The following is a 15,513-nucleotide window of genomic DNA, read 5'->3' as shown; positions in this document are numbered from 1 at the left end:
AAGATAAGGGAACGTCATGTCGGAAAGATAGTCATGCCTTTTGACCAGTAACCAGAACGCGGGATTTGCGGCAACGCAGCTGAGCATTTCACACGTGGACAAGCGATTGCGAGGAGTGGTGAATGAAGGATGTCCCTAGGACACTCAGCAGCGCTGATGACTGTTTCGGGCCTTGTGCCTTGGCAGCGGGGCTTAGACCGCCTGCGGGCTCCCCCAGATAGTGGCCCCAGTCCCCTCGCCACCCTTCCCTTGGCCGATTAATACCCTCCACGCTCCACCCAACTACTTGCGACCTTCCTCACACACGCGCACTCTACACTTCCCGCGACACGACAACCGCCTGCCCTACCGCACCCCTTCAGCACCCGCAGAGCGCCACCAGTCGATTTCATGACCACGGACATCCAGAATCTCAAGTCCTTCGATCCGTTCGCGGAGGCTGATGATGCTGGAGGAGAAGTAAAGTCCACTCAGCAGAACTACATCCATATTCGTATTCAGCGTACGTATGCCCTTTGCCTTCTTTCTATCCGATATTCGCTTGTGTGCGACATCGGCGCGCTGTCCCTTCCCCTCTTTCTCCATGTTTCAAGAAATCGCGCAAGGCTGACGTCAACCCCCAACAGAGCGTAATGGTCGTAAGACTCTGACCACTGTCCAAGGACTGCCCAAGAAGTTCGACCAGAAGAAGATTCTCAAAGTCATCAAGAAGAAGTTTGCCTGCAATGGCACCGTCGTCGCAGACACCGAGATGGGAGAGGTGATCCAGTTGCAGGGAGACCAGCGCAAGGATGTTCAAGACTTCTTGACCGACAAGAAGGAGGGCCTGGGCCTTGATGGCAAGACCATCAAGGTCCACGGTTTCTAAACCCACAAGGACGTGGATGCGATGCGCACCGCCGCTCCTCCCGCCGAAGCCGAACGACCGCCCCAAGGTCGTGCCAACAATACGGCGGAGGAAGAGCAAGCCGGTATGTCGCACGTGTGTAGCTCACACGCGAGAGTGCTGAGATGCGGTGCGCACGAGCAGATACACCACGTTCGAGGAGGATAACGATTTTCCTATCTCCATCTCTTTGAAGGAATCGGATATGACGTTTGAGGTTTCGCAGGCTGAAGTATCAGTGCTGCACGATATTGAGTGAGAGATCAGGATGGTAGTTTCGGAGGATACATTCAATCAGAGATCTTTATCGCAATCTTTCCAAGTGACGACGCTGTCTCCAGGGTATCTAACCATTACTGTGCCATGCCATGCCATTCCTTACTCCACGTCTTCGTCTTCAACCTCCCTGATAGTCTCATCTTTCTTAGGTGCCTTGGCCTCTTGTTTCCGATATAAGCTGGCCAGCTCCTCTGCCTCAGTAGCCTCTTCGATGCTCTTATCTTCTCTGACTTTTAGGAACCTGGGAAACCTAGTGCTCAACCCCCTGTCCTCATTGACCAACCCGATCGCAGCCGTATACGTCGGGCTCAACGTCAGATCCGCAAAAGCTACCTCCCACACCTCTTGCGGCTCAAACCAAACAGCGGGCGTTCCCGCCCCACCATTGTACTCCACGTAATGCGGTTTCCCAGCTAGTACGGTTGTGGAATCAGGGTCGTCTGGATCGTACTTTGCACGGTTCGCTTTGTAGAACGCGTCCGTGAAGCCGGACATGCATTTTGTGACGGCTTCCAGTTGGCCGGTTTCTGCGTTGCGGATGGCGAGAAGAATAGGTGACCACCATGCTGCTTTTCGGCCAGAGCCATGGAATGCGGCGATGGGGATCAGGTCGAGGGTTTCGGAGGTGGTGCTGTAATCTTTCTTTACTTTGAGCCAGCTATCTAGGCGTTTATCCGGTTCGTAGGTTGAGAGGAGGGCTTTGCGGCGGCCGGACGTCTTAGGTTCGTCCTTTTCAGTGTCCGTAGCTTTCGTCTTCGTTTTTGATTTCGCCGGCTTTTTCTTCTTTGGCGTTGGTGGGAGGGAAGGCGTCTTCTCGATGGCTTCGTCGGTTTCCGCAAGGAGGTCAGGGTTGGGTAGGTTGTCTAAGATCTTGACCATTATGCCTTCGCATTTGATGTCTAGAGCGCTTTGAAAGAAGGATTGGACTGCTTCTACATCGGCAGATGTGGCATCTAGACTCTTGACCCAGGTAAAATGGTGCGGTATCTCAACGAACAAACTTTTCAATAGCGATCGCCGCTCTCTGAAAGGCCTGTTGAGCAGCTCCTCGCCGTTCAGATACATTAGGTCGAATGCAAACAGGCAAACGTCGATCGTCACCGCGCCGATAACGACATCTTTTCTCGCACGATTCGCAAGTGTCTGGAAGGTCTTGAGATCTCCACTCTCGCGATCAACAGCAACCACCTCGCCTTCGAGGATGAAACTTGAAACGCCCTCGCCACGTATCTTGGGCACCAGTGCTACCAAATCAGGATACTTGTCAGTCATGACTTCCAAATGTCGTGAGAAGATCGTGACTTTGCCCTTCTCATCGCAATGTACCTGTGCTCTTTGGCCATCGTACTTGTACTCGCAGGCGAAGTCTCGTCCTTGTAACTTCGTGAGCATCTCGCCCATGTCGCGCGTAATGCTTCCCAACATGGGCCTGAGTGGGATATGCAGCGACAGCCCACAGCGCACGAGTAGTTCGTCGCAAACACCAATCTCGAGAAGTACGGGTATAAGGTCGTTGTAGTTTGGTCTTCGAGCAAAACATGCCTTTACGATCTCCTCATTTCTGCTGTAAATTTCTGCGAGTTCCTCCTTCTTCATCTTTGTCAGGTCCTTCCGGTCGCGTACGTCGAACTCAGCACCCGAAGGTTTCGACAGCATGAAGGCCCGTGACAACGCGATGAGCATAGTGGTTTTGACAGCTCCAATCCGCAGATGTTGTACAAGCGTGCGTACGATGTATCGGCTCTCTTCAGCACCTCGCGCATCTTGTACCAGTCTCTCAACAATCCTCTGCTTATTCTCAACACTGCCATGGCCTTTGCTGTTGGCAATCTTGACCAGCGAGTCAAAGACACTCCGGATAGTCAAAGGCTTCGGTTTGCGCAGGGTGAAGCTCTGCTTCTTCTTTGCCTCGAACGCTACATCTCCAGCGTCGCCATATTTGGCGTTCAAGACTTTCAAGCCTGCATTATCCAGTCCGCAAACTTTCTTAAGCGCTTTCGAGATGGCTGAGCCTCCCAACCCAAGCTCCAGATCAATGTACGGGGGCGATATTGCGTTCGTCGCGAGCCATACCGCCGGGAGTAAGCTGCTAGGGTCGCTTTCGATGATCGTCCGAATGAGGTTGACTAGAGTGTCGACAATCTTGATGCGACTCGTCGTACTGTTGACCAAGATAAAACATCTTGTCAACAGCGCGTATGTCGCGTGCCCTCCATCGACCACCCAATGCTTTTGTAACTCTGGTATGTATTCCGAAGTGTCGAATTCGAGAGGGCTCTGGTCGAATGGTATGTTCGCTGTGATCACGTCTTCTTCGGATGCGGTCGACTGAAGAGACAGCGTGTTCTTCTTCTGGGTAGGTTCGTCCGATGTTGTGTTTCCTAGAGCCGGTTCGCGCGTTGGCAATGTTGACACCCCGATCTGCCCATCTGCATCTTGAGGTGCATCTTGAGGCGCATCCTTCGTGTTGGCCTTCTCTGGCTCTTCGTACAGATCATGCGAGCTCACCGGTTCCTGGTTTTGCGCCTGCTGTTGGTCTTCCTTGTCCCATTGCTCCTGGAGTTTGCGCGCGAGCTCCTCGTCGGTCAGCCCTGTGTTGTCTTCGTCCACAGGCGGCTCGCTCGGGCCTGCGTTCGTCGGCGCATCTTTGGCTGTTGCTTTAGCCGTCTGCTTCGCGAAAAAGTAGTCTAAACTTCGTACCGGCTTCCCGGAGCCATCATTCTTCTTCCGTCGTTTGGAAGGGCTGTTCATGACGTGAAGGCTGGTTCGAGCGACTTAGCCATTAGCAAAACGGGTGGCATAGGGGAATGTGGTACGTCATGACGCGGGCGCTTGGACCCAGCCAAACTCCATCTCACGTGCACACGCGTCGATCGACAGCCTGGAAGGCTTCTTCAAACATCCTTAGATTGATCTCTTTTGTTCCTCCACGCTCACATCGTACCACAAGGCTCTGACAAGCACACCATCCAGCGTAAAGAAAATTCTGAGATGGTCGAAATGACTATGCGCGCTAAGCACATATCAAAGACCGCCAATCGTCTACGCTAGGAACAGGACCGCACCGGTATTCAAGCTCATTCCAGGTGAAGATGGATCGGCCTCTGAACCCTGTCACACCATGACCCTGACGACGAGGTCGAGATGGATCCGAACTTATACTCTTCTCCTCTCGAACTTCCGATAACCAGCCATCCCCTCCAAGGTTCCATATCTTTCTAGTCGTAGTAGTCGAGATCAACGATCTCCGTCTCTACCACAGGCTTTTCTGGGCGCTCGACAGGCCGCATGCGCTTGTTATTCCGGCCGTAATAGCCATCGCCACGAGGCCCAGATGGAGGCCGACCTTCTGCGCCTGGTGCATCACTCCAGCTGCGTAGAAGACCCTGTGTATCATCGTCCGGGCCGCAGATTCGGTTTTCGTGCGCCGCGTCCCACAACTCGAATATGCCGGTTTCCGCATCGGTGTGTCCTTGCTGGCCTCGTATCTGAGACCCCACGGCATACTTCACTGCACGCCCGAGTTAGTGACGCTCAGAGGTGTTGAGGTTTTCCACGGTATCGATAGTGTCGAGGAATTCGAGATAGAAGAGAACGTACGAAAGAGCTTCGCTGTGTCCTTTTGAAGACCGTCCACGAGCGTACGAACCGCCACAACTGGACACAGGCTGAGTTCTGTGCGCAAAAGCTTCGTTTGGCCTTCTTGGTTACAGGTCAAGATGGCGGCGAATTTCTTGGTGTCATCGTCTTCGCAGATCACGATATCTAGCGTTGTGTTAGGCTCCTTGTTGAGTAATAATGAGGGACTCTGTTCTTGCCGTAGAACTTGAAACGTTCGCTGCCATAAAGAAGACGACAGTTTCCGAGACATATTTCTTTGAGGGTCTGGACCTTATCGAGCTGATGTCATTAGCCAGCTCGGACGCTGTAGTGAAGAAGCAGTATACTTTTTCTGTGCTCTCCAGCCATGGCTGTTCGCTAATGTTCATCGCCAACGTCTGGCGTACCAGTTCACCTTCTTCTATATCATTGTGTGAATTCATGGGGACGGGCATGATGATCACTCGGATGCTATCGCTGGGAAGATGGAGCCAGTGTTGGAAAGACCCCGATAGGTCGAGGCCGAAGACTGTCGTGAAGGGGCGTCGATCGTTCGTCCAGGTCGAAGGTCGAAAGTCAAATACTGCGTTGAGTTGTCGATAGTGAGGTGGTGAGAAGTGAGAAGAAGAAGACTAGTTGAAGGTTTATATGGCCGGCTAAGATCAGCAGCCCGGGTCCGATAGACACTGACAAACAGGTAAAGGCGCTACTCTCCGCGGCATCTCAGGGTAAGAGAGCGGCAAGAGGTCCAACGGCAAGACACCTGACCACGGTGAGTCCACGATCTCGACCTTGGGCACGCGGGGTAGACGCTTACCACGGATTCGGGTGTTCATACGGTAGATTGACGGCATCTATGGGGAACGGTGTTGAAGCGCTTTCAAAAGCGGCTTGCCAGGATAGATGGCGTTTGCAGAGGTATCAAAGACCCATCGCTAATACGACCTGATGTAACGCCGCAACAAGGTGCCGCCAATCAGCGAGAAGTCGTACAATCTCTTTGCTCATTGTTGGATTCCTCCCCTGCGTCACTCGGAGACTCGTCTGTGGTAGTATGACTAATTGATGGTACCCATTTATAGATCAAAGTAATTGTAAGGCAAACGACCTGATCATAGTTCCATGCTTGAAATAATTGGCTTCAGGGCCAGAAGTTGATCCTATTCCCATACAGTAGCATGAAGCTTGCCCGTGAGCCCATACTCCTTCAACAAGCCCTTTGAATTCACCTCTTTAAAGCAAACTCATCTTCCTCAAGTACTTCGAAATTATCCACGGTCCCCATCTGTGCCCCCTCGAAGAACCATCCGTTGACTACACCCGCTCTTCTTGCTGCCTTACTGTTAGTTTCACCGATATCTTTCGTTGTTAATTCACCCGATATCGTACAGGTTGAACACGACACCAATACTCCTAGCAGAGCTGACAATTTCTCGACCGCATCATTGACGTCCTGTCCACGACATGTTCTCAAGATCGTCCCCTTCTCGAGAACGCCGCCTATTCGGCGTTCATAGCGTACAAGACGAGCTTCCGCAGACGTATGATCGAAGTGTACCCCGAGATATAGGTAGCGATGGAATTTGTGGAGCCGTTGGTCTTTACGTCCAGGGACGACATTCGTAAGAACAGAGTAATGGGCATCGCCCCAGAGGTAGTGGCCACGTTCTTTTATCTGCTCGTACAGCGGCATGACTGCGCTGGGACAAAGCTGAGAACCCGGCGTCGGCATGAGGGAAGAAGAGGTACTCTGCCCGGAACTTGTGTTAGGCTGAACTGGCTGTGAAAGGCTTGATGGTTGCGTGGTTGCAGGCTGAGCGAATGTACCCCTGGCGTCGTTGCTAGGGCTAGTGTTGGTAGGATTATCATTATCTGGATCTTATCAGCGACAGTCAGTAACCTTCACTACGCAGACCCCTAATTTGAAGATTATATGTCTGCGGTTCCTGGATAGAGCGCACACTCGGTTTCGGAACTTCTCTCACGAATCCTTCGATCGTGTTTGTGGCACAAGCATTTGATCCGGAGAGCTTGCTCACCTGGATGCAGTGTCGAACTCGTGTTTTTGTTTTTGCTGAACAGGTTTTTGAGGACAAGTTTGATCGAAGGTGTGCTATTACGAGCCATCGTAGCCGTATGTATAGCTTTGTCTTTTGGATGCTAGTCCTGTAGGTATATTGGCCACATGCGTCGATGAAGGCGTACTAATTAACGATGTTGACGATACTGACGAACGGATGTACCCTGGATAGCGGTAATGACATGCGATGTTGACAGATATGTGTTCATTGTGAGAAGTCGTGCCTTCGCACGAGCTCGCGATTTCGTTCTAGATGGAAGCGACGGTGCAAACACCTGGGTAGTCTTGCAAAGTCGGATAGGCGCGTGCGAGCATTTGGCAGTAACACTCTTATGAACGCTCTGCACACAGCAGTGAACAGTAGGCGATTGAACAGCATGGCTCCTTGGTAAACACGAACTGTTATCTTCAGGGCAGTGTGTGAATTATCAGGAGAACACCGCACCTGTTGGCGAAGCAAGACACTGGGCTTGTTCAAAACATCCATGGGTACATGTCGATTTGCGTTGCATGCCTGTCAGGCTCCATGTAGATGTGACATGCTATTTGCTGCAAGGTCAATCGAATGGAGCTCTGATGGGCATTTACGAGGAGCAAAGATTCGAAGAGATAGATGTTGCAATGCGAGGTGGAAAGCCAAGAGGTGGTGCAGATGCGATTAGAAAATGAATGACGTTGCCTGCGCACAGACACAATCTCGCAGCCGGCGCAATGAGCATGCAGACTTGCTCACATACCGTCAGCCAGCAAAGTCAGGCCATGTACACTGCCTGCAATACTGTAGAGACATAACCGATTCTATATACCATCTACACGATCGTCACGCCCTATCCGCAAGACACGACGCGCCGAATCGTCGAATCGTCCCCAACCGCGTAACACCCGCGACGTGCTTTGCACGAGCAATGACGAACAGAGGCGCCCTTCGGAATGGGTCGTACCGACGCTCCCTATAAACACCCTCTACTAAAGAAGATGAATCGGACAAGAATGCGCATTGCTGCGTTCTCTGGCGCCTCAATACCCGGGGGCACTGTGTTGAGATGACGGAGGACCTTCGACTCGACCCCTCGGGACAGGACTATCTATGCGTATCGATCGATCACCAGTATCTTCAATATGAGACGGGTCTGACAAGACTCTTCGGCCCACCGGCGGTGTAGGCGCGGTCAACCTGATATGTGGCATTGGAAGGGAGACAGATCGACTGTCTCTTTGTCGAGACAGTCGTAACCCTTCAATTTGCCTAGGTGGGGCTGCCACAACGCCGCCAGGCTGCGAGTAGGGAACATTGCCATATTGTGCCGCGGATTGGGGGTTTTGCGTATAGGACTGTGTCCTGTAAGCATCTGGCGGAGCGTATGGCGCATACCTGGTCGCCGGGGGAGAACCTGGAGCCAGCTCGCTCGGCGGTGGCGATCTTATACCGAGCTCACTTCTCTGTGAGAGCAGAGAGAGGTCGCTTTGTGGCGGGGACACAAGAGCATACATATCTTGCTGCGGCGGGCCTTCGGCACGTTGGCTCCGCCTCACAGGATCTTCCGGGTAACGCATTGGAGGGCCAGGATTCGTGGTATACGGAGCTTGTCTCGAGCTGTGCGCATTACGCTGCTCTTGTTGCAGCGGTTCCAGACCATGCTGTATCTGTTGTGGAGCAGTTGTACCAAGCTGGGTCTGCCGCGCAGGGTCCATAGCGAGCCGGCTCCGCTGCGAAGGATTTCGATCAGACACTCGCTCGGGCCTCTGGTTTTGCCGTGCAAACGGCACATCATCTGGACGTTCCCGAGGGGGTCGACGACTGCCAAATGACGAAGGCGCGGGCCGCTGCGCTGTCGACTCTGTCCGATAGCTCATCTCGTATGGAGCTTGAAGAGGGACCGTGTTCCTCAGGTCCAACTCCCACGGCTTGATCTTTTCCCAATTTATCTTGTTGCCCTCCAAAAGCCGGTGCTTGATCACTTGGAACTTCTCATATTCCGAGACGGTGGCGAAGAACTCTCGACGGTCCCAGCCTTGTACCATCTCCCGTATGTCTGCAAGCACAGCTACCGATTTCCTCATGTTCTCTTCTAGATTTCCGCGCATGTATGGCTTGACGTTCCTTTGCTTCAAGATCTCGACATCCAGACTGTATCGATACCGAATCCTCTCCCTTAGCTCCCGTATGTTTTCGGCCGTCACGAGTCGAGTTGGGTCTGGTGTTCGCTGAGGTATTTGACGACTAGGACGCTGTTCAGTAAGAGGTAGTTGAGGGGTGTCTACTTCTTCGTTGAGTGGTGCAAGTGGCGCCCCGACCTGCGAAGTAGACGTTTTTTTCATTTGCCAAAGGCTCTTAGTCTTCTTCAAGAGGCCCATGGCTATAGGCGGCAAAGGATTGCGATTCGGTCTCCAGCGGTAAAAGCTAAACTTCTGTCACTAACAAGTAAGACACGGAAAGAGGCAAAAGATGGGTAAGTGAGCTGGTCCTTCGGGGGCGAAAGAAAGAGTGAGGCTACCAAAGCCACAAGGCTGCCCGATCGAAATACGGCTTCTCAACGCACACATACTGTTCGTGTTCCTTAGCAGCTGCATGCGCACGCCAAGAAGCTTAGCAAGAAGGCTGTTGCTGCTCAGGAATTAACGCTTACAATCTACTGAGTCCAGCCTTGGAGGCCGCTACACCACCTTCGCCTCGATCCTTGTAAGATGCTGCATGTGCAGATGGCCAATGCTTCTGTGGTGGCTGGTCACTCAGCCATTCCGACAATATGCCCGGTTAAGCGCCGTGGGAAGTCTGCCTTCCCCAGCCTCTAGCGGTACAGTTTTGCTATCGAACTGGCGGCCAATCACGCTGCATTGAGAATCACGAGCCCAGAAGCAACCACAACGGCTTTCGAAACGCCAACCATTCATTCGTTCTTCGGGTTGGATACAAAAGCGTTGGACTGTTCATCGACTATCGAACAGAATAAGACACTTTCGCGGCCTGGCAACCCGGAATCATCTCTCCGATAGTGAGGTGCTCGCCTTTCGAATTCCCATACCGCTTCAACTCCAGGCTAAGAACTAACGTGAGAGCGCGCTCTCTCAGTTCAGGCTGTGAGAGCAGATCTCCACTTCCGTCGGGCAAGCTCGCAATCAACCTATATGGCTGCGAACAGAATTCTATCCAGGTTTTTGCACATAGTCTCACGAGACTTTCCAGCATCTTGGCCTGCCTATCTTCGAGTGTAGCTACCTTCCCGATAGCCTGGTGTAGAGAGTCCAGTAATTCCGAAATGGATCTTTCGTAGCCGTTCCTGAGTCGCAGATCATTTCCTGAGGGCCGAGCGGATGGTTCTATGAACGCTAAGAACAACTTGGCCGTCTCGTACCGTCTTTTCTCGGTTTCTTCTGGTATCTCGGGCCACTTGAGACTGGAAGTGTCTTGCAGCCTGTTAGTTCAAAGACGTGGGATAAGGACAATACATCACTTACTGGGTGTATGGATTTCTACCCACTCACGGTCCAGGACTTCTCCTTCCGACCCTATGATTTTGAAAGGACTGGCGAAAATCCAATCATACAGTAGGACCCAGACGGTGTTTTGGACAATTTGCTTCTTGAGTTTTCGCGTGTTTTGACGATGGATGTCGAGCAGCTGGTGCTCGCTGAAAGGCCAGTCTGAGGTACGACTACTATCCCAATCTACGTTCGCGAAGTCTTGCACTTGACCTGCGATACTTCGGAATAAATTGGCTACATCACGGTCTTTCAGGCCTCTGAAATGCTGCCGCTGGAATAACCCCTGTTTCAGCTCTTCGTTCACGGTACGAAGCTGCAACGTTTCGTGCGTATGTTTGGTGGTCAGTTTGGCTTCCTGTCGTTTGAGATCCTTCTCACGTCGTTTCTGTTCTTCTTGAAGTCTATCTTGCTCGGTTTGTAGTTGTTCGCGCAATCGCCGTGCTTCATGTTCCGTGTCAAGCTTCAGTTGAGCAACATTCGCTTGATACTCAGTCACCGTTACCTCATGTCTCTCCATCTCTTGACGCATTTGTTCGCAATGTTTTTCGTGCTCGTTCTTCATCTGCTCATTAAATCTTGCCTCCATATCTCTTATGCGGGTTTCGTACGTGTTTTTCACTTCTCGTACATGGGCATCCCAACTCCAGCGTTCCTCACTTAGTTGTTGTTTAAGACTGCTGATCTCCTGCTCGTGTCGCTTTTTCTCCTCATGTCGAGCTGTACGTGACTGTTCTTCGTACCATGCCTTGTTTCGTGCCACTTCGCTGTTCATTCTTTGTGTCTCATTACGCATCTGGCTGTCGTGTTGGTACTTCAACTTTTCCATCTCTCTTTCCCAGTCATGCTTTTCTTGATCGGATCTCACATTGCTCTCCCCCAGCATACTCTGAGCTTTCAACATCTGTTGTTTATTATTGCTGGCCTCGTTCCTCGATTTCTCCGCATCCGTGTTACTGGCTCGAAGGTCATTTCTCAATTTGTGTACTTCGGTCTTCAAGCCTTTTACCAACTCAGCGTCTGTGCGATATTGATCCAGTGAACGGTAAGCTGCGTCGAGCGAATTTGAAAGCTCATGGTACTGATGTAGAACTCTTGTGACTGCTTCTTCAACTGGTTCTTCGGCTCGTGGCAGAAGATTTGGAAACTCGTTTCCAGCTCTAGATAGAAGGTCATGAATTGTTGGATCACCGTGTACGTCAGCTGGTTGCTGCTATTTGTATGTCAGTCTCCAACATGTCGTAAAACTGTGGGTGAAATTGACATACGTATTCTCTTTGTGCGCCAAATGACATCGCGTCCTGTCGGAATGTCGTCTCTGTTGAATGGCCGTATGGGTCTACAAATGAGTCCCCACTCTGAGCGATTCTCGGGTGAGGAGGTGAAGGGCCTGTCGCAAACGCATGCATAGGTGCTGCTGGAAACTGAGCACGATCTCCATTACTGGCGTCATGTGTCGGAGGGAGGCCGGGCGATGATTGGGGAGCATGTGAAAGGTTCTGCACATATTGATGCTGTCGTACACCTTCTGGGGCTGTCGTTTGAGGCCGAGTGGATGTGCTGTGTGAAGACTGAGTTGTTGGTTCAATCTTCGAGCCGTTCTGCCTCTCGCGCCCTTGTTCGTATGCGACTTTTGCAGCTTGCTTTGCTGCAGATCCCCCGACTTTGACGCCATGTGCAAGGGCCTCCAGAAAACCTAATTTGGGTTTTGTAGGTCCTGCCATCGCCGTAGCAGGCCGTTGCTGTTGACTCGGGGAGAACTCAGATGAGGAAGATGTGGCTGTCTCTAGTTTTCGAGGCTCAGGTCTACGTTTCTGGAGGTCTTGAGCACACTCATGACCTTTCCGATCCAGGTACGTGAACACGTCGTTGCTGGATGGGGAGATTTTTGTCAGCCTTGAGCTGTTGCATGCGCCCATTGGATTCAGCTATCTTCTAAGAGAGAAGAGCCATACCCGTGGACACTCAGGACCAGTAATTGTGGCCAAGCCGCTAGGCGGGTCAAGCATGGTATTGCATGCTGTGTGTCAAGGCTGCCGCCCTCAAACTGCAGCGGCGACTTGTCGTAAGCAGCGCAGCGCCTACTCGTCTTGGCTTGCTCGGAGCTGAAAATCCGCAGAGTGACCCAATATTGCTTTTCGCGCCACACCAATACGTATGGCAAGGCTATCTCGCAGCCTTGCGCCTTCGTGCATATTTCGAATACGAACGTAGAGCTCATTGGTAAACGTTAACCAATTATTGAACTCCCCACTCTTCTTACGCTTACTTTGCCCATTTCCGGCGCGTGCATGGAATTTAGTCTCCAGGCTGCGATGCGGAATTGTGTGAATGCGCAGCGTCCTCCGAATCGACTTGCTTAGCCTAGCATGCCTGCGTAGCTTACGCACACGCTTCACTTGTGCCCCAATTCTCGGGTGCCGCAGCCCGCAAAGATTAGTGACTAAGATGTATAGTGGTCGCCATACCTAAACTATCGTGAGGCAAGATTGGTTGTTCTCGAATAGAACTCTGAGACAGGCATTTCAACATGGACGACAGCGAACCTGGGTACCACTCTGAGCATACGTCTTTCGTGTCTTCTCGCACAGACCACGAATACATCTCCAGAACAGACAATTTGGAAGGAAGAACAAATGAATATGTGCAAGAAACGCGACTAGTAATTGGTCTGGACTATGGCACTACATATACAGGTGCGCTACTTAGATCGGCGTTCCTTGTTACCAGACTGACATCAAGATCAGGTGTAGCTTATGCTACGCCATCTGGGAACAACTGCTTGCTCGAGGACATTGACGTGATGGTGGAATGGGGTATGTCATGTTTGCTCCCCCAAGTTGCCTCCACTGATTGGTATAAGGTGCGACCGTGGACGAAAAGGTGCCAAGTGTCATTTCATATTCGCGCCCCAACTACGAATGGGGTGGTGCTTTGAGTGACGATTCCATCTCAATGGTTCATACTAAACTTGAGCTCGGTCTACAGAGTCGCCTGGGTGAACTAGACATGACGCTGCAGATCCTGGATGGAATGTCTAATCTCAATATCGACGAGATGTTGCGCACGATACGCAGTCACGACGATGTACCTGCCTACTCACACAAAAGCCCGGAAGAGATAGTCACCGACTATCTACAAAAGGTATTCCAACACCTAGAGATGGAAGTCGACCAGTTTGGCCCGATCGCAAGAAAGCATACAGCGACTGATCTTGTGGTCACTGTACCTACGGTAAGCAACACGAATTACGTCATATGGTAGAGCTGACTTTCGCGAGGACTGGTCCTATATGGCGATGAACTCAACCTATCGAGCATTGATGAAAGCGGGGTTTAACCGGATGAACTTTCCGAGATTACAGGACATCATGTTCATCACAGAACCGGAGGCTGCTGCAGTCTACACTGCGCGCCATTATCGAGACGAGTTGTCACAAACAACTTTGCAGGTATGTTGAATAATTGTGAAAAGACCACTGTTTATAGAAAGCTAAAGAATTGCAGGAGGGACAGTACTTCATACTGTGTGATGCCGGGGGCGGCACAGTGGTAAGAATTACATTGAAGTTGTTATACCTAAACCGGGTGGACTTATCGCTGTATTTAGGACGTGGTTTCATACCAGGTTAAGCGTTTGGAACCAGCGCTTGAGCTGGAGGCCATTGGAAGTCCGACTGGTAAGCTGAGTTCACGCCTAGCGAGTGTCATTAACCAGCCATAGGTGACAAATGCGGGTCGATCTTCATCAACATGAAGTTCAAAAAATGGCTTCGAGAAATACTCACGGATGCGCACTACAAAGAACTTGACCCCAATTTTGATATCGACAAAACTGCGACCCATGCCTCAGAAACCCCAGCTATGCGATCACTCATGAAAGACTTCGATTTGAAGAAGAAACATTTCACGGCCGGGTCGTCTGACTGCCAGATAGAGCTTCCATCTCCGTTGGAAAATCTGATCATCCAAGGTCGCGTGAATCAGGGTCTTCTCACGATCAAGAGGTGAGAGTACACGAAGATATCCTTTTTCGAGCAATATTGACAACCTTAGGCATGAGATGGAGTCATTCTTTGACGCATCGATTGAGCGAATCGTCATACTGATCAAGAAGCATATCAAGAGGATTCGAGAGCAGCGCCGTAACCGTCCAAAGGTGAGAAATCATGCTTTCCATCACAATACAACCCCTAACGTCACCAGAATTTGTTTCTGGTAGGAGGATACGGCGAATCGGAGTATCTTCAAGCTCAGATTCAGGAGATGATACTACACGAAAGACTGATCACGCAGTACTGGAGACCCCAAAAGTCTTGGACAGCAGTTGTTCGCGGTGCAGTGGTTTGTGGTATCGAGAAGAACTTGACCAGAAGTCTAAGGCGGGCGAACTCTTGCCGAAGCAGCTATGCAATATGCTTGGATGAAAGCTACACTTCAACTTATCATGGCAATCAAGAAGAGGTCATCAAACATGGCGGAGGCATTTTCGCTAAAGGGCAACTCACGTGGCTGCTGAACAAAGGCGACCTGGTTATGTCAAACGACCCCACGACTCGGTCCAAAACGGTTCACATGCAGCTCTCGAAACAGCGAAAGGACATGATGACTTTGAAGATTTGGCGATACATAAGCGATGAGAAACACCGCCCTACACGTCTCGAAGACGCCACTGACGGTAAGTGGTGACTCTAGCTAAACGATCTCGGAGCTAATGTGTGCCAGAACTGCAAAACGCGGGAGAACTTGGCATTGACCTGAGCGAAATCGAATTTGAACGTGTGAGGCAGAGGCTTGGGAAGCCCACATACTTCCAGGCTGATTTGGAGTTGGTACTGAACCTAGAGTGGGATAAACTATCGGCGACTTTGTGGTGGAAACAAAAAGAACTAACAAGTATACCAGTACTATACTAGCGAATGAACGTTGTCCCTCTGGAAAGGTGTATTTGAACTTTGACAAAGTGTGTGATGACTTTCGCAGTCACCACAAGTGATTCGGGCTATGCACTCTTTGGCGCCTACTCAGCCCACTCCTTGGTACAGTAGCGCCGCAGGAGCCATACAGAAGGCTGTTTCTGCTATGCAGATGCCCAGCCTGATGCCGATACGCGGAGCTGAAGAGCGAGAAGGGAACGAGGCAGACGCATGGCGTTCTTGGCAAGCGCCAACCCTATTTGCGAAGCACAC

General features: G+C 51.2%; 4 protein-coding genes across 4 annotated transcripts; 2 read left to right on the top strand and 2 right to left on the bottom strand.

Moving 5' to 3' along the window:
• Nucleotides 1–390: 390 nt before the first annotated feature.
• On the top strand, nt 391–868 carry SUI1 (Eukaryotic translation initiation factor eIF-1; the record flags this gene model as incomplete). Its single annotated transcript, XM_049383538.1, has 2 exons — nt 391–502; nt 627–868. The coding sequence occupies 2 exons, from the start codon at nt 391–393 to the stop codon at nt 866–868; spliced, it is 354 nt and encodes a 117-aa protein (XP_049249056.1).
• A 396-nt stretch (nt 869–1,264) lies between these two features.
• J4E84_000902 (uncharacterized protein) lies at nt 1,265–3,916 on the bottom strand (the record flags this gene model as incomplete). The annotated part of the gene is made up of 1 exon (XM_049383537.1): nt 1,265–3,916. One exon carries the CDS (start codon nt 3,914–3,916, stop codon nt 1,265–1,267), a length of 2,652 nt encoding a protein of 883 aa, XP_049249055.1.
• A 467-nt stretch (nt 3,917–4,383) lies between these two features.
• Nucleotides 4,384–5,036, bottom strand: J4E84_000901 (uncharacterized protein; the record flags this gene model as incomplete). Its single annotated transcript, XM_049383536.1, has 2 exons — nt 4,384–4,676; nt 4,766–5,036. 2 exons carry the CDS (start codon nt 5,034–5,036, stop codon nt 4,384–4,386), a joined length of 564 nt encoding a protein of 187 aa, XP_049249054.1.
• An 8,346-nt stretch (nt 5,037–13,382) lies between these two features.
• Nucleotides 13,383–14,048, top strand: J4E84_000900 (uncharacterized protein; the record flags this gene model as incomplete). Its single annotated transcript, XM_049383535.1, has 4 exons — nt 13,383–13,559; nt 13,606–13,776; nt 13,832–13,876; nt 13,935–14,048. 4 exons carry the CDS (start codon nt 13,383–13,385, stop codon nt 14,046–14,048), a joined length of 507 nt encoding a protein of 168 aa, XP_049249053.1.
• Between the last annotated feature and the right edge of the window lie 1,465 nt (nt 14,049–15,513).

This window comes from Alternaria hordeiaustralica (assembly GCF_023758085.1).
Source record: "Alternaria hordeiaustralica strain BMP 2776 chromosome Unknown scaffold_1, whole genome shotgun sequence".
Taxonomy (NCBI): Eukaryota; Fungi; Ascomycota; class Dothideomycetes; order Pleosporales; family Pleosporaceae; genus Alternaria; species Alternaria hordeiaustralica.
The sequence above is the reverse complement of the archived record's forward strand: the minus strand, read 5'-3'. Positions and strand labels throughout refer to the sequence as shown.